This window comes from Spermophilus citellus (genome assembly GCF_964194105.1).
Source record: "Spermophilus citellus genome assembly, chromosome: 15".
Taxonomy (NCBI): domain Eukaryota; kingdom Metazoa; phylum Chordata; class Mammalia; order Rodentia; family Sciuridae; genus Spermophilus; species Spermophilus citellus.
The window spans coordinates 46,655,140-46,677,277 of NC_138195.1; the positions used below are offsets into that span (position 1 = coordinate 46,655,140).

General features: G+C 36.0%; 1 protein-coding gene across 1 annotated transcript; it reads left to right on the forward strand.

Moving 5' to 3' along the window:
- Positions 1-3,079: 3,079 nt before the first annotated feature.
- On the forward strand, positions 3,080-20,299 carry NUDT13 (nudix hydrolase 13). The gene is given in 11 exon segments (XM_081268673.1): positions 3,080-3,207; positions 8,137-8,229; positions 11,435-11,574; positions 13,447-13,581; positions 14,495-14,601; positions 15,329-15,454; positions 15,793-15,904; positions 16,848-17,002; positions 19,804-19,996; positions 19,999-20,034; positions 20,037-20,299. Coding segments are annotated over 10 exon segments (1,119 nt in total). The 5' UTR covers positions 3,080-3,207; positions 8,137-8,146; the 3' UTR covers positions 20,069-20,299.
- The last annotated feature ends 1,839 nt before the right edge of the window (positions 20,300-22,138 follow it).

Consider the following 22,138-nt stretch of genomic DNA (forward strand, 5'->3'; position numbering starts at 1 on the left):
TCCCCCACCTTCCCCAGGCAACCACTAATCTACTTTTGGTCTCATAGATTTTTCACTTCCTGAACATTTCATATGAATGTAACCATATCTTTTTGCTTATTTCATATAATTGCGCCCATCCTTAGGCAATCACTAAACTATTTTCTGCCTTATAGATTTGCCTTTTATGAACATTTATATAAATGCAATACGTAAATTTTGTGACTGGAGCCTTTCACTTAGCATAATGTTCTCAATTTCATTTCTGTTGTAGCATCATTTATCAATACTTCATTTTTATTGGTGAATAAGATGCCAATATATGTTAAAGAACATTTTGTTTATCCACTTATCAGTTGCTGAACACTTATCAGTTGCTGAACTTAAATAAGGCTGCTATGAAAATTCATGCACAAGTTTTTGTGTGGACATATCTTTTCAATTATCCTAGGTATATACCCAGGAGTGAAATTGCTGGGTCATATGATAAGTTTGTATTGTAACTTTTTGAGTAACTGTGAGATGTTTTCCAAAGTGGTTGCATCATCTCGCCATCTGTGTTTGAGAGTTCCAATTTCTCCATATCTTGTCTTTTTTGCTTGTAGCTATCCTTGTAAATATGAAATAGTATCTTGTGGTTTTGATTTATATGCTCTGTTGGTTAACGATGTTGAACATATTTTTTTTCATGTGCTTTTTGGTCACTTACTTGCATCTTCCTTTGAGAAGTACCTATTCAGATCCTTTGTTTATTTTTAAAATTGGGTTGTTTATCTTCTAATTTCTGAGTTGTCAGTGTTCTTTATATATTTTGGAAACAAGTTTCTTAACAGGTACATGACACACAATCATTATTTCTGATTCTATGGGTTATCTTTTCGTGTTCTTACTGGTATTGTTTGTAGTGCAAAAATTTTACATTTTTATGGAGTTCTGTTTATTTTCTTTTGTTGCTTGTGCAAAAAAAGCCAGCTAAGATTTTTTATAGGGATTGTATTGGATTTAAAGGTAAAGTTGGGGAATATTGCCATTTTATTTTTTATTATTTTTTTTAAAGAGAGAGAGAATTTTTTAATATATATTTTTTTTAATTTTCGGTGGTCACAACATCTTTGTTTTAGTATGTGGTGCTGAGGATCGAACCCGAGCGGCACGCATGCCAGGAGAGCGCGCTACCGTTTGAGTTACATTCCCAGCCCAATATTGCCATTTTAATAAAATCAAGTTCTATAATCTATGAGCATGAGATTCTTTATAACATTCCAATATTTTTCAATATTTTGGTTCAGTTTTCCTGACCCACGCCTGGTCAGAGATATACCCTAGGTCTATAGAACATTATAGTGGTCAAAAGCACAGTTTCTGTCTAGAGTTTGACAACTCAGAGTGAAAGTCCCAGCCCTTCTTCTGACTAGCTATGTAAATACGGACAAATTATTTAACTTTTCTTAGTCTCTGTTTTCTTAAAACAAAGTATAAAGTGCAAATAATAATACATATTACATAGGATATAAAGATTAATGATAAATATGTGACACACTTAGCATTGCACCTGCAACGTTTTCCCCTAAGTGCACTCCACCATCTCTTTGGAATTCATTGACATTATATCTTGTTTCCCTCAAAATTTCTGTACCTTCCTTAAAGATAATGAATCAAACTACTCAAAAGCTTCAGTTCATGTCTAATGGAAGAGGTTCAAAAGAAATGGCTGGTCAACTAACCAGCTCTGCTCTTCCTTCCCATATGATCTAGGTACATATCAACTAGGAAATTTTGGATTTAGTTATCCTTTTCCTCTACAGTTGGACTTCCACATACAATGATTCTTTTAAAATATAAGTCAAATCATTTAATTGTTCTGCTCAAATCCTTCAGTAATTTCCCATCCCTCCTCCCATAACAGCCCAAAACATTGCAATAGTTTAAGAATTTAAGACTTGTAAAAACCCTATGTGATCTAATACCTGACTACTCTTTGACCTCATTTCTGATACCATCCTCTGTCCTAGCCTTTCCTCAAACCTGTCAGACACATTCCCACCCAGAGCCTTTGGATATGCTCATTTTGTTCTGTCTACAAATATTTTCCTATGGATATCAACTTGGCTTCTTCAGTTATAGCCTTTGAGGTCTTTGCTCAAATATCGCCAAGTAAGGCTGACCATCCTGTATAAAATAGCAAAATTATTCCTCTTATTAATTTGCTTTATTTTTCTCCCTAGCACTTATAACCCTCTGACAAATTATATATTTACTTGTGTGTTTCCTTCTATAAACTGCAAGTAACATATGTTCGTGTATTCGATTCCTTTAATAGTCCCAGGCATATTTGATGTTTGTTAAATATATGCTAAATGAATGGCCTCCAAAGTTGTCTTTTCCTATAAGTAACTTCAGTAGTAAGAGGACCAACAGGGCAGGACCAAGGGAAGCGATTGCTTTCTGTCAGATGAAATGTTCTTCTTCAATTAATCAAAGGATAAATTCTACTCAAAGCTCAAACATAGCTTGACACAGTCCTATTTTTTTAAATTAACAGAATTTCAAGAAATGTTAGAATTAGCTCTAAAGTGGACAGAGATAGAACTAGAAAAAAAAAAAAGAAAGGTAGAATTATCTGAGTCCCATTCCCTTTTGCCCTATCCCCATAGTCTATGCATTCTGTGTTTCAGAGTGGATTTATAACTTTATCATTTTATTATTTAAAAATGGATATAATGCCACTTTACTTTTTCCACACATGGTATTTCTCTTGGTATTAGGATCTTAGGGGGCTGAGATTTGGCTCAGTGGTAGAGCACTTGCCTCAGCACCACATGAAATAATAAAGATATCGTGTTCCTCTACAACTAAAAAAAAAAAAGAAGAAGAAGAATTTTTAAAAAAAGATCTTAAAAATTCATTAACAAGACTGTGGTTAACTTTGCAATTAGAAAACACAGTGCCATGCCTAGGAATTGAACTACAGTTCCCAGAGTGCATCTCTTAGGAGAACTCTGGGAAGTGTGGCAGAAGTATGCTTTTTGACAACCATAGAGAACTTTATCAAGCATAGGGATTAAATAACATTTCCCAGAGTGCCTCTTTTAGGAGGATTCTGGGAGGTGTGGCAGAAGCAACAATGGTCTCTCCAGGGAAGAGAAGCTGTTTGAACTTGAACATTTGGAGTTTGCTGGTTTCTGCTGATTCTTGAGGCCTAGGAAGGCACCCCCAAAAGAATTCAGAGTGAGTACAGTAGAACAGAAATGTGCTCAGGTTCTAAGTGCAAGAAGTTATTTTATAGGGAGACATAATTAGAACTTAATAAAAGCTCTTAGTTAGTGTTTTACAATTTAGGTTAATCTCTTCTCTGTCTTGAAGAAACCAGGGGAATGACCAGTTTTGCACTTGTGAAGCTATCTCATTAACTACAGTGCATCACTTTCTGATACATCTTTGAAGAGTTGTTTAAAAATAGAATTTGCTAACTTCTCACTCTTTGCCTTAATTTTTTAGTTAAAGGAGGAAACACCATCTTTTAGAAAGCAAGTCATAAGACCTTGAAATTTGTACCCCAGTGGTTCCTCAGGTCCCCATATTGTTGAGGTCTATAGTCATGCCAAGATAGATGGACTCTCTCCAGAGGGCTCTCCCAAACATCAGAGTCTTAACCTCTTCTTGGTGATAGTAACATAAAGACTTGAAATGAGCTTTTTTTGTTATGCTTTTAGGCTTTATAAATTAATTCTTCTCCTGGAAAGATGAACAGAATGAGAAATGTGTGTGACTCGTTGATTTCAGAGAGTTCAGAGAAATTGTTAATCTTAAGGTCATCATTTATTAGTTTTTGATAAAAGTAATATTATTTTTCATTTCTATTAGGCTATGTACTTTAAAGGGGGAAAAAAAAAACCCAAGTCAGCCACGATAATTCAACCATAGGCTGGTAGCAGAAACTGGGCAAAACATCAGACATCCAAGTACACTGGGCTTCATAGATTTGTCAGTAGTTAAAACCACAACCAAATAGTTCTTGCAGTTCCCAGGATCCAAAAAATACTCCAAAGGAATTCCCTTTGACTCACAGGGAATATGCTGAAGTATTTCCAGTAACAGTGGCTAAGAAACAGCCTCATTGACCAATTAGTCCCAGGAACTACTATTTTATGATACTTTCTTTTATTCAAAAAGGAATAAGTACATACGGTTATAAAAATGTTTAAGTGCAAACTGGACAAGGTGGCACACACCTGTAATCTCAGCAATTTGGTAGGCTGGGGCAAGAAGATCACAGTTTGAAGGCCAATTTCTGCAATTTAGCAACACCCTGTCTCAAAAGAAAAAATAAAATAAAAAGGGCTGGCGAGGGTCTAGGGTTGTGGTTCAGTGGTAGAGCACTCACCTAGCACAGGTGAGGCACTGGGTTCCATCCTCAGCACCACGTAAAGATAAATAAATAAAGGTTTTTAAAAATAATGGCTGGGGATGTAGCTTAGTAGTACAGCATCCCTGGTTTTTTAATCCCTAGTGTTGCAAAAAGAAAAAAAAAATTAAGTGCCGAAATGAATAAAGTAAAAATTACAAGTACCTCTTTCAGCCCTTAGAATCTCCTTCCCTCTCTCCCAAATTAGTCACCGTTAAGAGCTTGGTACGGGGCTGGGGATGTGGCTCAAGTGGTAGCGCGCTCGCCTGGCATTCATGCCGCCTGAGTTCGATCCTCAGCACCACATACAAACAAAGATGTTGTATCCGCTGAAAACTGAAAAATAAATATTGAAATTCTCTCTCTCTTAAAAAAAAAGTTTGGTATGTGTATTTCTAGTCATTTGAAAAATATAAACAAATACACAAATTATGTACTCTGGAATATATGTATATGTCCATTTCTTTATAAATTCATTAGACCATGCTGACCAACCAAATATTACTTACTTTTTTCCTCCAGTTTAAGGCATAACTGGCAAATAAAAATCATATATGTAATATACATGCTATAACATAATATGTAAAAATTATATATATATGTATATATGTATATATATGCATCAGACAATTTTGATACATGCATTCATTATGAAGTTATTAAATCAAACTAATCCATCACCTCACATTCTTGTGATTTTTTTTCAATTGTAGATGAACACAATACCTTTATTTTGTTTTATTTATAAAACAAAATATTTATTTATTTACTGTGGTGCTGGGGATTGAACCCAGGGCCTTGTGCAAGTACTCTACCAACTGAGCTATATCCCCAGCCCTATTTATTTTTTTATGTGGTGCTGTGGATCAAACCCAGTGCCTCACACATGCTAAGCAAGCGCTCTACCACTGAGCCACAACCCAAGCCATTGATATTTTTTTAATTGTAGTAAGGACACTTAAGATCTATTCTTAGTAATTTTCATATATATAATACGTTAACTATAATCATCATGCAATACAATAAATCTCCAGAATTTAATATCCTGTCTAACTTAATTATCCTGTCTAAAATATTATTTTAGTGCTTTTGATCAACATCAACATCTCCTATTGACCCCTTGCTTTTCTTACTTAATGATAGATTCTGAATAAACTTCCCTATTACTACATAAATATTTTTTTAACTGTTATATTATTTTCTATTTATTTTTAACAGCAAAGTGTGTTATTCCATTTCATTATAATCTTTAAAACATTCTTGTACATGTCCTTCTCTTCCTAGAATAAATTCCTAGAAGTAGAATTGTTAGGTGAAAGGAATGCTTATTTAACATTTTAATAAGTATTCCTAAATTGATCTCTAAAAATATTGTTTCAATTCACATTTTCTGAATTGTATATGAACTAGAAATATTTGTGTCAAATATAAATATTGACTGAAAATACATTTCTCCCAATATATCACACAAATTCCTGGGTTATTAAAATGGGGATTTTACCTTTAAATACTGTCTCAAAGAGTGCTTTGCAACCCACATATCACATATTGCCTTCTGTGAAAGCTAGTTATATATTTGCATTCTCTCTCTTGCTAAAGTTTCTTGAATGTAGGAATTTTCATCCTATAAATTTTTGTGCTCCTTAAGAGAGACCCTGTATAAAGTCAATATTCAACAAATACTTTGTTGACTCCCATTGCTAAATATATTTTACCCTTGCTTAGGACATAGATTGCAGCTAAAACTATCCAAAGATTAGTCACCAGTGACTCATAATTATGCAACCAAGAAGTAGACCTCAAACTTTACTTATTCCTTTGTAGGTTAAGGTCAAAGCTTGCTTCCCTTGGGCACAATTAAAGGGATGGCTTATTATTTAGCTGTACTGATTTTCCCATTTTTTTCATTGAAAATTTGTGATTTTTTTTTTTTTTTGCTGCTAATATGAAAGGTATTTTCATGGGGAAGAAAATACTACTGACATACAATTTAAAAGAAACCCTGCTGGGGTTATAGCTCATGGATAGAGCACATGCCTTGCACATGTAAGGCACTGGGTTCGATCCTTAGCACCACATAAAAAATAAATAAAGATATTGTGTCCATATTTTTTAAAAAAATCTTTTAAAAAACAAATAAATAGGGGCTGGGGTTGTGGCTCAGTGGTAGAGTGCTTGCCTACCATGTCTAAGGTACTGGGTTCGATTCTCAGCACCACATATAAATAAATAAATAAATGACTATCAACAACTAATGAAAAATATTTTAAAAATAAATAAATAAATAAATAAATAAATAAAAGGAACCATGGGGGCCTTGGATGTAGCTAGTGGTAGAGTGCTTGCTCAGCATGCCCTAGGCCCTTGATTCAATCCCCAGCATGGAAAAAATAAATAAATAATAAAAGGAACCATATTTTGCAGAATGGATTCTTCAGATACAGTTTTTTCCCCCCTCTTCCAGTGAGCTACAAAAGATAGAAACTGTCTTGGATCCATGTGAATTTATATAGCTGCCTTTTGAAATATTTTCCTAGTGTCTATGATTTTATATTTTTCTTATGTACAGAATTTCCTATTAACTCATTCCCAGAGGGATGTTGGTTTTTATGTATTCTGAGAAACTTTGTTTCATTACTATGAAGATATCCCAGGCTTTTTACTTGATCTATTAATTAGAATAATGCTTGACATTTTAATAAATAAACTTCAAATTTTTAGTAGCCAAGCCGGATGCAGTGGTGTGTGCCTGTAGTCCCAGCTATTTGGGAGGCAGAGGCAGGAGAATCACTTGAGCCCAGGAGTTCAAGACCAGCCTAGGCAACGCAGCAAGATTCTATCAAAAAAATTCAACGGCCAGCAGTATAACTTAATAGCAGAATACATGCTCCCTGCACAAGGCCTGGTTTCAATCCCCAACACCAAAAAATAAAAATAAAATCATTTTAGTGACTTAATATGGCTGAAGCTCTTATTTCTTTTCTTTTTTTTTAATCTTTATTTTATTTCTTTATTTTTATGTGGTGCTGAGGATCGAACCCAGGGTCTTGCACATGCTAGGCAAGTTCTCTACCACTGAGCCACAACCCCAGCCCCATCTTATTTATTTTCTTGTAGTGCTGAGGATTAAACCCAGAGCCTGTGCACACTGGGCAAGTGCTCCATAGCTGAGCTACATCATCCCTTAGCCTATGTAGTAGAATTTTATTTCTCATTCACAAATAACCCAACCTAGAGCATCTTTGGTCACTAGACAGCTTTTTCTCCATGTGTGAAAAAGCTTCACCATCTAATCTATCCTTTTCCCGTGGAGTCTTACAAGGAGAAGGAGAAAAAGAGAATGGAAAAGGCATACCCACTTCATGATTGCTTCAGCCTAGACGGAACATACTACTTTCACTCATATTCAATTGTTAGGACCCAGCCTTTGTTTTCTCCACATGCAAGGAAGGAGAGAGATTTAGGCCATAGCCTGGCAGCCATCTCCCAGCAACAGTTCCACAATATGAAGGATAATTAGGCAATTCTCATAACTTATCAGCTTGGCAGAACAAATTTCAATTTTGTAGATTAAGAGAGAAGCTCTGAAAAATTGAGATGCTTAGGTTTGTTAGTGGTGGAAGTACAATGGTGAAGCCAAATCACCTAACTCTTAGTTTCTCTTAATATTACAAAGCCATCCTAACCTGGCTTAAAATATAACTCTTGGTGATTCATTACTTTAATTTTCTTTAAACTCCTGTTTTCTCTAGGGATCTCACAATGTCTCTGTATTGTGGAATAGCTTTCAGAGGAAAATCCTTTTGTTGCTATAGGCTGCTGTCAACCTATGTCACTAAGTCTAGGTAAGTTGTGACTAACCTGAGCCCTGACTATTCTATTCTGGGCCTAATAAGTTATGAAATCTAAACATCTCAAAAATCCCATTTTGAGGATTAAATATGAAATTACCATTAAGAATGTTCAATGTAAATTATTTATCATTGAAAAGATTTTAAACAAATGAAATTTCCAATAATATCTGAAATACCTAAAATATCTCACACTCTTGAAGGTAAATTCTGTTAAGACTTTGGGGCTATGGATGTGGCCCAGTGTTAGAGCACTTTCCTGACACGCGTGAGGCCTGGGTGCTATCCCCAGCACCACCAAAAACATAAGGATAAGATTTTGTCTCTTCCACTATGATACCCTTAGTACATAAAACAGTGCAACTATGAAGTATTACTGAATATATTAATACTGAAGTATTAACTAATGAATAATAAGGAAGGAGTTAAATAAATTAAAGTTCATGCATAGATGGAATAATAAACATATTAAGAACTATATTGAATAACATTTCATGAAGTTTCCTGAAAATAATGCGGATAACTCCAATACCTCCTTCCCCCTGAAAGAACTAACCTTCAGCGAAAAGCAGACTAGAAAATAAAAACCTAGGGGCTGAGGTTGTGGCTCAGCGGTAGAGCGCTTGCCTCGCATGTGCAAGGCCCTGGGTTCGATCCTCAGCACCACATACAAATAAATAAAATAAGTGTATTGTGTCCAACTACAACTAAAAACTAAATACTTTAAAAAAAAAAAGAAAAGAAAAATCTATAATCACACAGAAAGATGACAATGGAATTCTTTGTCTTAGCCTGTAGAAATTTGAAATCACTAGCCTGCTCTCATAGTTTTAGGGTTTGAATGTTTGCAACCTCTGTGGTATAGCCCAAGAACCCCCGCCTAATAAAGGAACTGAAGTAGTAATCCTGGACTGATAATACCTCTGGGACACCTTGCAAATCAAATGTAAAACCCTTCAGGAGCCAGACACACACAACCAGGCTCTCTAGTTAGCCTTACCAAACTTGAGTGCCGAGTGCAAAATTAATAGGCATAAAATTCTTCATGAGCAAGAGTGATCAACAACAAAATTACAAAATTTTTTGATATTTTTGGACATTTAGATGTTTGTCCTTCTTACACTGAGACTCCAAAAACAATAACAAAATTATTGAGAAGAAGTCTAAGAAACGAGAATCTTAAAGTGATTAAATATATTTAAAATGAATTGAGGCCAGAGTTGTGGCTTAGTGGCAGAGTGCTTGCTTAGCATGCGTGAGGCACTGGGTTTGATCCCCAGCACCACATAAAAAATAAACAAATAAAATAAAGGTACTGTGTCCACTTACAACTAAAAAAAAATATTTTAAAAAAATAAATAAAAATAAAATGAATTGAAAGCATGAGAAAAGAATAAAAGTCTATAAGTAAAGAATATGTTACGATATAAAAAATGTTTATATATGTTTAAGAAGAAAAGACTACAAAAGAGTAGGTATGACTGATTCTAAATATACCTATACATGCACTGATGTATAATCTTAAAGTTTGTAGAGTTCCAAAGTGTAAATAGTGATCATCTCTGGTAGGATTGCTGATTATTTCCTTTTTTTAAAAAAACTGATAATTGTATATTTTCTAATTTCTAAAGAATGACTTTTTTAACGGGTATAAGAAAAAACAGCTAAAGGTTTTCTTGGTATAATTTTAGCATAGTAACTTCTATACTATTATAACTAAATGGAGAAAATGAGTTATTTTAAAACACAGTTCTTTACTGAGGAGAGTATGAGTATGAGGAACTTTTGGACTTAGTTCCTGTTCCATTTGTGGGTGTTTTGCTTTTTAGGGTCATTGGGGCAGAGCACAGGTTGTACCACTCTTACTCTTTTGTGAAAGCAACAGTGTTTGTTCCATTATTTATATTTGGTAACTTCTTGGTCACCCTACTTTGAAAAACAAGGAGTCTTTACTCCCCATTCCAGGCTGCAGTCACTTAAAATGAGTTTTAAAATATCACAGGTCTTAAAAGATCCAGTTTCTTTTGTCTTCTAGTTGTAAAGAGCTCATTATAATTACCTTTATTACACAATCAAAATAAGTTCCTAAAAATGGCTACTGGAATGTGTTTGTCATTTTGCTTTGTATTTTCATTGTTAAGCCAATGCTCCCTACTGGTGTTACAAATGCTCCCAGATCCTACAGATTTTCTGATTTCTGTCAGTAAATCATATTTTCCACTTACTTGACAAAATATGCCATATACCTAAGAATCTGTTTTAGGGTTTTTGATAGGCAAAAATTTTTTTTTTGTTGTTAATCCCAAGGCCCAAAAAAGCATCTGTGTTCAATCTCTACTAATCACATGGACCCTGACTCGATTCCCGAGGATCTTGAAGAGATCAGACCACCCTTAATAAAGGTATTGGAAAAGCCTAGAATTCCATTTTATCTCTTTCTGAGAAATCAATAAAAGGATGTTTGTTTTCCCACATTTTTATTTTGGCTATTGAAAATATTGTCCTCATTAAACAAGTCACATATAGGCTTCATCAGTGGTCCCTTCAAAACAGATAAGCCGCCAGTAGTGTCTACTTTTGGAGCTAGATGTTTAAAGTCAGGGTACACTGAAGATAAATGTGTGTCTTATCTTTGCTCGATCAAATGAAAGCTCCTGAAGGTATAGTGTCTGCTCCTTGGCCGTCTGCAGTAATCAAGTCTGCTCCTTTCTCTAGGTATTCTTTGGTTGATGTTTCATTATGGTACCTGTTTTCCTTTCACTCCACTGCCTGTAAATTCTTGCCTCACAGTATAATATTGGCAAAGTTCCTTGAGGTTCATTCAGTAAATATTTTATTACCCTCGAGGTTCAATAAATATTTATCAAATTGAGCCATTCAGTATGCTAATGACAGGTGCAGAGCTGAGAAAGGCAGACTCTGTCCTTAAGAAGATCAAAGTCTTCCAGGGGAGTCAAATGAACAAATAGTGTGACAGTGCACCCACAGAAGTGTGGGCAAGGGGTGCAGTAGAATGAAGAACAGAAGCAGTGATTGCCTGTAGCCACCTCAGATCCTTTATAGAGCACATTAGAATGTAAATAAATAAGTAAAGGGAAATAACCATGGTGGGAGAGGGATGCAGGAACAGAATTCTCAAAAATATATGCTATGCTAGTAAGTATGGTCTTGTAATGGCTTAATTATTTCCCAAATGCAGGTATTTATTTGAACTGAAAGAAGATGATAACACATGCAGAAAAGCCCAGCAGACAGGAGCATTTTACCTCTTTCATAGCCTGGCTCCTTTGCTTCAGCCATCAGGACATCAATACCTGGTCCCCCGGCTTAACCTATTAGGTAAGCCCAATGCGGACGGGTAGAGTAGATCACCTGTGGCCACTAAGCAGAATTCAGTCCATATTGGATCTCAGAGAAATATTCTTGGACTTTAGCATCCAAATTTTTCAAACAGCTTCTGCATCTCAAGCTTTTACAGCTGCTTCTGCCAATTAGTCATTTATTTTATGGACAACCTTAGTTGACCAGTCAAATATTAGGTGATGATATGAACTCTAATATTTTAAACCAGAGGTCAACAAAACTGCTATGAAATGGAACCTGCTGCCTGTTTTGTAAAAACATTTGTTTTTTCAGTGCTGGGGACTGAACCCAGGGCCTCAAACATGCTGAACACACTCTGCCATTGGACTACATCCTCAGCCCCTATAAATAAATTTTTACTGGAACAGAGCCATAGTTATGCGTTGACATACTGTCCATGGCTGCTTTTGCCACACAATGGCAGCTAAGTATTGTGACAGACTGTATGACTCACAAAGCCTGAATTAATTAGTATCTCTTTATAGAGAAAGTTTGCCAACTTCTGCCTTACACTGGTGATTTCCAGCTTCCATGGAGTTGTAATTGTTTTACTGTTTAAAATTTGCATCCTTTCTTAGTTTTTACTAGATAAAAAAATTTTTTTTTTTTTTAACTCATGGGCACTCTGTCCTGAGCCACATTCCCAGCCTGATTTTGTATTTTATTTAGAGACAATGTCTCACTGAGTTGCATAGTACCTCATTTTTGCTGAGGCTAGCTTTGAGCTCATGATCTTCCTGCCTCAGCTTCCTGAGACACTAGGATTACAGGCATGTAATCTCCTAAGATCAAAATTTTGATCTCCTAAGATCAAAATTTAAAGTGAATTAAAATTAATTTGTTTAGAGAACTCTTTTTTAGTGTGTATAAATATAGATATCTAAGCAGTTGGGATTTAGTGTTTTTGTTTTTTTTTAATGGGATCTCAATATCTTACTATGTTGCCCAGGTTGGCCTTGAGCGCCTGGGCTCAAACAATCCTCCTGCCTCAGCCTTCTGAGTACCTGGGACTATAAGCCTGTACTATAGCACCCAGCTGGGATTGGATATTAAAATATTAACTTTCAGTTTTATATTGATACATAAATATAACAAGTCACTATATACTGGCTAACTTCTAAATACATTGCCAGTAAATTTCTGTCATGGGTCAGATGTTGGAGTACTTGCATAGGTAATTTCCAACAAATACAAGGACTCCACTCGAAAGCAGTTAACATTTTTTTCAATGCATAAAAAAGTTGACTGTCACTCATTTTATGAATGAAGAGGTATGTTCCTTGCATCATACAATCATAAACAGAGTTATACAAAATTCCTCAAATTGCCGTTGAGAAATTGGAGGCCAAAGAAGTAAAGTGATTAACCAATGAATGTTATACAGCTAATTAGCTTCAGAGCAGTGACTTTAAGCACAGTTGGCCTCCATATCCTCAAATAACTGTGGATGCCAAAAAAAATTTTTTTTAAATTGTGACTGTGCTGAACATGTATGGACTTTTTTTTGTTATTTTCCCCTAAACCATACAGTATAACAACGTTTACTTAATGTTTGTAGTGTATTGGTGATTGCAAGTAATATAGTGATGATTTAAAGTTTATGAAAGGATATACATAGGTTATATATAAATACTATACCATTTTATATAAGAGACGTAAGCATCTGCAGATTTTGGTATCTGTAGGTGGTTCTATAATCAGTCACCACAAATACTGAGGGGCAACTGGATAGTTAAACTTCAAGCTAAAGTAGATGATTTTCTGTAAGTCTAATCTGGCTTCGGTGATATTATTGAAACTCTTGTTTTTGTTTGTTTGTTTGTTGTGTGTGTATGTTCTGTTTCTTAGAGTTGGAAAGGCTCCTGGGTAAGTTTGGACAGGATGCACAAAGAATACAAGATTCTGTGCTGATTGGATGCTCTGAACAGCATGAAGCATGGTTTGCTCTGGATCTAGGTCTGAATAGCTCCTCTTCCACATATGGTACATAACACTTTCTAGTGGGTACTTCTCAGCAATTCTAAGACTTTGAGATTTCACAAAATAGTATTTCAAGAAAATACAAAAATAGGAGTACAAAAGTTATCAACTTTTAATTTTTTTTAGTAAGGTCATAAAATTTCTCTCATTTAAAAGAAAATAAAGGACCTTTTTAATGTTTGCTTTCTAAGCTAAGTGGTGCGTACACAGATATTTATTGTATTTTCTCCATACCTTTATATTTTTTTTGCATTTATGCACTTTAATATATCATACATAGATGGGATATAATTTCTCATTTTTCTGAATGTACATGTTGTAGACACATTTTAAGTCTTAAATATTTTATAAGAAATGTTTTGAAATTCATATCATCACAGTATTGCTCTTACCAATGCACAGAAATGAGTGTTACCATGGAGTAGATCTGGGTCCCCAGACCATCAGGTGGGAACCACTCTGCTTTAGATTTATGGCTCCTATCAAACTTTCCTTCTCTCTTTTTAAGGGTCTGGGTGTAAATGTAATGATGCTGGAATGAGGTTCAGAGAGGAATTTAGAGGTCCATTTCATCTCTTTTCTAGGGAGAGTTTGTGACTAATTCAAATGAGTTTATTGCCTTGAAGAGGATCTTGAGAAATACTTATGCTCTAATGTTTCCCAAACTGGCCTGACCATAAGAATCACCTGGTGCTTGTTAAATAAAGAAAAAAAAAAAGAATTCTGGGCCTCACTCCACACCTGCCGCTTCAAAATCTCCAGGTAGGAGCTTGAGAACCTGTATATTTTTTACTTTTCCCAGTTGAGTCTTATTAGGCAAGTTTGGGAAACACCGATCTATCAAGATAGACTGGGGTAGGGGCTCAGAGACAGATTTGACAATTGTTTAATTTCCTTCTCTCTTCTGATTTTCTAGCCTCCTTACCAAAATCTGAATTGGAGACAGAACTCAAGGGGTCTTTCGTTGAGCTGAGGAAGGCTCTCTTTCAACTGAATCCAGTGGATTCCTCCTTGTTATTCACGGTAGGTTCTGATTTATCAATTCTGTAGGAAATTTAATAAAGTTGGGTCAAATCCATGTGTGCTACGCAAGACTAGAGTGACATTTGATTTCTTCTTTTGTGGATCATAGCCCTGCTTCTTCTTTATTTTACCCTTGTTTTTGGCAGAATTGCTATCAAGGCTCTTTTCTCCTAAGGACATGCAGATCTATGGCAAGAGAGCCATCAGTCTCATAAACATTATTATTGGCCCACAGAAGGACATACAGAATGTCTTTAGCCTGAGAAATAATTTTTGAATTGTTTTAATAACTTGTCCTCACTGCTTTAGAGTCTACTTCATTTGGCATTTTGATTGTCTATTTAATTTAAAAACTCTGACACTTAGTTGCAAAAAAAAAAAAAAAAAAAAAAATCCAGCCTATTAAAGAGAAATACATGGGGGTGTTTACCTATACTAAAAATGTTTTCTTTTTAAGCTGGTCATGAATACATGGGTGCTTGTTATCTTTTTATATTTTATTGAATAATCATAATACACTCTGTACTTCCTTTTATTCATATTTCTGATGCTAGGGGAATATATCCAGATAGTTTCCTTATCTTAAACAGTTAGTAATCAGTTAAAGATAGTGAGGTGGAAAGGGATTAGCATTTCCCTCTACGTTGCTCTAGATACCAGGCCCAATTCTGTTGTGGATGAATCTTATTCTCTCCAAATGAAACCAGGCCCCTCTGTGTATTTCTAGGCTCAATCTCTTCTCCGTTGGCATGATGATCATCAGTTCTGCAGCAGAAGTGGGCAGCCCACCAAGAAGAACATGGCTGGCAGCAAGCGTGTGTGTTCTTCCAATAAGATAATCTATTACCCACAGGTAAGGGTTGCTTTAAGGGAACAGTAATCCAAGAAGGTTGTGAGTTACACTGTCCTGGGGAAGGAAGCCTATACAATCAAAATGCTTCCTAAACTGGGCACGATAATGCATGCCTGTAATCTCAGTGGTTAGGGAGGCTGAGACAGGAGGATTGAGAGTTCAAAGCCAACCTCAGCAATTTAGCAAGGCCCTAAGCAACCCGGTGAGACCCTAAATAAAATACAAATAGGGGCTGGGGATGTGGCTCAGTGGAAAAAGGCTTCTTTAATTATCTATTCCTTCTGCCCAGTTAGCAGGCCCCAAAATGCCAGTGTCTAATTTCTGTTCTCCTTCTCTAGATGGCTCCTGTGGTGATCACTCTGGTGTCTGATGGGACCCGATGTCTGCTTGCCCGCCAGCACTCCTTTCCCAAGGGACTATATTCTGCTTTGGCAGGTTTTTGTGATATAGGTAAGAAGTGTGGGGGGATATTCAGGTGATAGTGGGAGACAGAAAATCTTATTAATAGTCGACATTTCTCTGTTTTGTTACCATACTTCTTTGAATCTCAAGCACCATCTTTCCTATTATATCAAGAAAACTGCCTTCTGGCATTATGAATTTCCAATATTGTGTTAGGCAAAACTTCAAACACAGCATAGTTAAGAAGATTACATAGTGAACACCCATTCAGCTACTACCTAGAGTCAATACTTATTTATGCCACTAATTTTATTGCATATCCATTCATCTATCCATCAATTCATTTTATCTCTGATGTACAGACTGTGGACCTAGTATGCTTTTCTCTAAATACTTCAGCATGCATAGTACTAAGATTTCCATATTTATTTACAGGGTTGTTGTTTGTTTTCTTTCTTAGTTTTTTGGAGCAAAACTTAAAAATGGTGAAAAGTGAGATTTTTATTAAAGGTGAGGGCAGTAGTAGCCTCTCCCATTGAAGCCCTTATATAATATAGTTATAATATATAACTATAGTAGGAGCTGGGTGCGGTGGCACACGCCTGTAATCCCAGCAGCTTGGGAGGCTAGGCAGGAGGATCACAAGTTCAAAACCAGCCTCAGCAACTTAGTGAGGCACTAAACAATTTAGTGACATCCTGTCTCTAAGATATTTTTTTTAAGTGTGGAAGATATGGTTCAGTGGTTAAGCAGTCCTGGGTTCAATCCCTGGTACCAAAAAAAAAAAAAATAGGTGTGTATATATATATATATATTATATGAAGAGAGAGAGAGAAAGAGAGAGAGAGAGAGAGAAACTCAGATATTGAGGACCTCCCAAGAGTATTTTATTGAGACTTTAGAGCCAGTTTTTTATGGGCTATCATGGTACAGAAACATGATGCAAACTTCCGGCTCCAGAACTGTCCTGAATTAATCTGAGTTCTTGCAGGTGAAAGTGTGGAAGATGCTGTCCGAAGGGAAGTTGCAGAGGAGGTGGGACTGGAGTTGGAAAGACTACAGTACTCTGCATCCCAGCATTGGCCCTTTCCTAACAGCTCACTCATGATTGCTTGTCATGCAACCGTGAAACCAGGGCAGACAGAGGTAAATTCTTATCTTTCATTTACTCTGGGATATTTCCTTTGCTTCATCCAATCTGCTGGTCTGCAAGTAGTCAGTGAGCTAGTGAGTGAGTCTAGTCCAGTGGGTGTAGATTATACAGTGATATGTAAGATTCGATTTATACCCTCAAAGAATTTGCATTCTAGTAAAGGAAACCAAAAATTGCCACTCTCCCTTGCACATATATCAATCATAAGACAATTTCTTTATATTTTTAACTATTGAGGTATAATTAGCATATAAAAAGCTATAGATATTTAATATATCCAACTTGATGGGTATTTAAAATATACCCCATGAAGCCATCAATTAATCTTTATGAATGTCATCAACTTACCCAGAATTTCCAAAAGTTTCCTCTTGTCTCCTTTGTTTTTTTTTTTTTTTTTTCTTTTGTGGTAAGAGCCATTTGCAAAAGATCTATCCTTTTAGCAAATTTTAATATATTCAAAATAGTACTGTTAACTATAGACCCTATGTTGTACAGGTCTCCAGAACTTATATTGTATATTATTTTATATTTTGTGTATTTATTTTATATTCTTTGACCAACACCTCTCTATATTCCCTTCCCTCCAGCCACTCCACTCTTTGTTTCTATGTATTTGACTCTTATATTCCACATGTAAGATCACACAGAATTTGTCTTTCTGTATCTGGTTTATTCCACTTAGCCTTCCCTCCAGTCCATCACCTTGTTGCAAATGCAGGATTTCCTCTTGTTTAAGACTCAATAATATTGCATCATCAGTATATGCCACATTATTCATTCCTTAATAGACATTTTAGTTGTTTCCGTATCCTGGATATTGTGAACATAGGAGTTCAGATATTCCTTCAAGAGACAGATTTCATTTCATTTAGATATATACCCAGAAGTAGTATTCCTGGATTAAATGATCATTCTATTTTTAATGTTTTGATTAAAAAAATATAACAATATGGAGATTTAAGTTTTTAGTTGTTGATGGACCTTTATTTATTTACTTATATGTGGTGCCAAGAATCAAACCCAGTGCCTCACACATGCCAGGCAAGCGCTCTACCAACTGAGCCACGACCCCAGCCCTCCATATTGTTTTCTATAGTGACCATACACATTTAAATTTCCTTCAGCAATGTACAGGATTCTCTTTTCCCCCACATCTTTGCCAATATTCATTTTCCTTTGTTGCTAGCTATTATCAGGTATGAGGTGATATCTCACCATGGTTTTAATTTGCATTTCCCTGGTAATAAGTACCACTGAACATTTTTTTATATATCTTTTGTCCATTTGTATTTCTTCATTGGAGAAATGCCTATTTAGGCATTTTGCCCATTTTTAATTGGGTTATTTGCTGTTGAATTGTAAGAGTTCCTTACACATTTCGGATATTAACTCCTTATCATATAAATGGTCTGCAAATATTTCCTCCCATTTTGTAGAGTGCCTTTTCATTTTATTGTTTCCTTTCCTGTGCAGAAACTTTTTTTTAATTTTTTAAATTTATATATGACAGCAGAATGCATTAGAAGTTTTATTACACATGTAGAGCACAATTTTTTATATCTCTGGTTGTATACAAAGTATATTCACACCAATTCATGTCTTCAAACATGTACTTTGGATAATAATGATCATCGTGTTCCACCATCATTTCTAACCCCATGCCCCCTCCCTTTCCCTCCAACCCTCTGCCCTATCTAGAGTTCATCTATTTGCAGAAGCTTTTGTGTTTGATATAATCCTATTTTTGCTTTTGTTGCCTAGCTTTTGATGTCTTATCTACAAACTCATTGCCCAGTCCAGGGTCTAGATGCTCATTCCCTATGTTTTCTTTTAAGTGGTTTATGGTTTCAGGTTTTGTTGTTGTTTTGTTTTTTGGTATCTGGTGCATGAGTAAGGATCCAATTTCATTCTTTTGCAGTTGTTTCAACATCATTTATCTGATAAAATTTTATTTTTCATCTTTAGATTATACTAGTACCTTAAATAATAGGCATAAAATACATATATCAAATTTAATGACCAATTTTAGGATTCATCTCATTGCTCAAGTTAGTCAGGATCTTGGGGGCTAATGATATAAAATTATAGGAACTTCTGGTTTAAAGGTGCTTAGATGTTGTCTTATCTAAGCTCATCTCACTCATTTTCATCTGTGGCATCTCTGATAATAGCACTGTGGTCCTTTCGAGCCAAAGTATGCCCATTATATGCTTTGATTTTAATAGAATATTCTGTTTTGATTTCCTGTGGACAAAGTTTGCATTTGTTTGCTTCCTGCAAAGAAGATACTGTGCTTTTGATTACCATTAACCCTTAATCTTTACAAAAAATAGTAATATTTGTAAGTTCTCTTTTAATTCAATCATACAATCAATGGAAGCACAAAGTAAAACAAGTATTATTCATAATTTACCACTCCCTGTTAACCACTATACTCTTGATATTTTAGTATTTGTACTTCCAGAATTGGTGGGGAGGGGCTTGCTTTGAACCCAGGATCTCCTGCATATGAAGCACATGCAGAACCACTGAGCTATATATACTCCTAGCATTATATTTTCAGGATTTTTTTTAAAGTATCCTATTTTAAAAAACTGTTATTTTTTCAAATGCATTTAAGTCTCATTCCTAGTTGAACTTCTCTTGTGTCTGGGCCATATCTAGAACTGAGTTTCATTTAACCTGTAGATGGGTGTTACCTTCCAAGGTAGTAATTTTCTTATTTTTGGTCATAGTCTTTTTAAATTTTATAGTTCCTAATCTTACTTTGTTTTATCCTCATGTCTTTCAGATCCAGGTGAACTTGAGAGAACTAGAGGCAGCTGCTTGGTTCAGTTATGCTGAGGTGGCTGCAGCCCTGAAGAGAAAGGGCACCTATATTCAGCAACAGAATCAGAGTTTCCCATTTCTCTTGCCCCCAAAGTTAGCCATTGCCCACCAACTGATTAAGGAGTGGGTGGAAAAACATGCCTGTTCTTCCCTGCCTAATTAGCCCGGGTAAAGCCATTGAGATCCCTCCTTGGATTGCTGAAGGGCATACCAGAGATCCTTTATAAAGGTGAGAAGGACAACCTCAAGCTAACCCACAACAAGTCAGCTCTATCAGCAATATTAATGAAAAAGAGTTTCTAATAAAGGGCCATCAAGAATGCCAGTGTAGGGCTGGGGATGTGGCTCAAGCGGTAGCGCGCTCGCCTGGCATGCATGCAGCCTGGGTTCGATCCTCAGCACCACATACAAAGATGTTGTGTCCGCTGAAAACTAAAAATAAATAAATATTTTAAAAATTCTCTTTCTCTCTCTCTCTCTTAAAAAAAAAAAAATGCCAGTGTAAGCTGCTATGGTGGTACAGGCCTGTGGTCCCAGCTACCTGGGAACATGAAGCAGGTATGGGACCCCTATCTTTAAAAGAATGCCATTGTGATAGGAAAAACAGATGAGATGTCAACTATAAAAATCAGAGGGAAGCATGAAGATTAGTGTGGATGTAGACCTTTGATCACTCATTTTCTCTCAGGCCTTAGGAGCAAACATCTGGTACATGGCTTGTTAATGCTGTGTTTTCTGTCTGCCAAAATGTGCCTGGGGTAATTTTGGTGAAAATATTTATTTTAGTACTGAAAATATGTAGCAAGTTTCAAATCACTACTGAGTTACTTTTTATCCCCCAGAATTATGAAAAATTGTGCAATATAACATTTCTGAATTTGTGTACAGGTACATTCTTATATATGGTAATCAAATAAAACTTGTATTTCTTTAAGTCATCTGAAAGGTCGAGGAAGGAGGGAACTCGGGTCTTCCTGGGAGTACTCTGCCATAAACCAGAGGTAGTGAGGTTCTGTTGAGGCAGTTGAATCTCAGTGGGGCTCAAGATGATTAAACACTATTTTTGTGTTCTCAGCTCTGTGGCTTGTTCAATTTGTGAGTCAGTGAAAGGACTACCAGTCTGCCATGCTTGTTTTCCTAAGTGTAAAAGAATCACTGTCATTTACATACCCAGAAAGGGCTGATTAATTTCAGTTAAGGGATTAGCAAGGATAAGCAAAGGTCAACCTGAACCATTTCTTGAGATTTATGGGATAAACTAAATTTAGGATAACTCATCATTCATATAGGCTGATCTATACCTTGTCATAAGTGAGGAGTGTATTTGGGAAAAATAAAATATATTTCCACACCTTTGCTCAGATGTATTTTTTTCCTATTCTATGAATTAAGAATTTTAAAACATGAGGATGGGAATGGGTAGGAAAGATCCCTTTTTGATGTGACAATAAAATGTTTTAAGTGTACTTTCCAAGTCTGCAGCACAATTGAAACAGTGTGTGGAAGAGATGCGTTTAGAGGCCAGGCCTGGGGCTGCGGCTCAGCGGTAGCGTGTTTGCCTGGCATGTGTGAGGCACTGGTTTTTTGATTCTCAGCACCACATATAAATAAATGAATAAATAAAGTAAAGGTCTATCAACAATAAAAAGATAATAACTCGGGGCTGGGGATGTGGCTCAAGCGGTAGCGCGCTCGCCTGGCATGCGTGCGGCCCGGGTTCGATCCTCAGCACCACATACAAACAAAGGTGTTGTGTCCGCCGAAAACTAAAAAATAAATATTAAAAATTCTCTCTCTCAAAAAAAAAAAAAAAAAGAATAACTACAGGAAGAGCCATTTCTTCAGATGATTCTAGGCACTAATTTATGACTAAAAGGCACAAGCCCCAGAGACCCTTAAGATTATTCACACATTGATGTCCCACAGGACTAAGAAAAAGAGATTCTAGAATTGGAAAAGTTGGAGAAATGAACTTCCTTTTGACTCCAAAGGGTCATTGCTATCTTCCCTGCCAGCAAACCATCAATGCTTTGGGAAAATCCAAGTGCCTTTATCCACTGTCCTTGAGAGAGAAAACGTGATGGGACTTTATTGTCCTGTTAGATTGGCAGCTTGCCTTTCCCTGGGGTGAACTCAGAATGTAGAAAGGAAATGCACTTAGGAAAGAGAGGACCAGAGATTTCTTCATTTCTTGTAATCAGAAGAAAACAGTTCAGGGTCCATGTGTATTACTGTGCCAATTATTTCCATTTCTGTGGGTGTGTTTGTGAGCACATGTGCACACATTCCCCATCTGA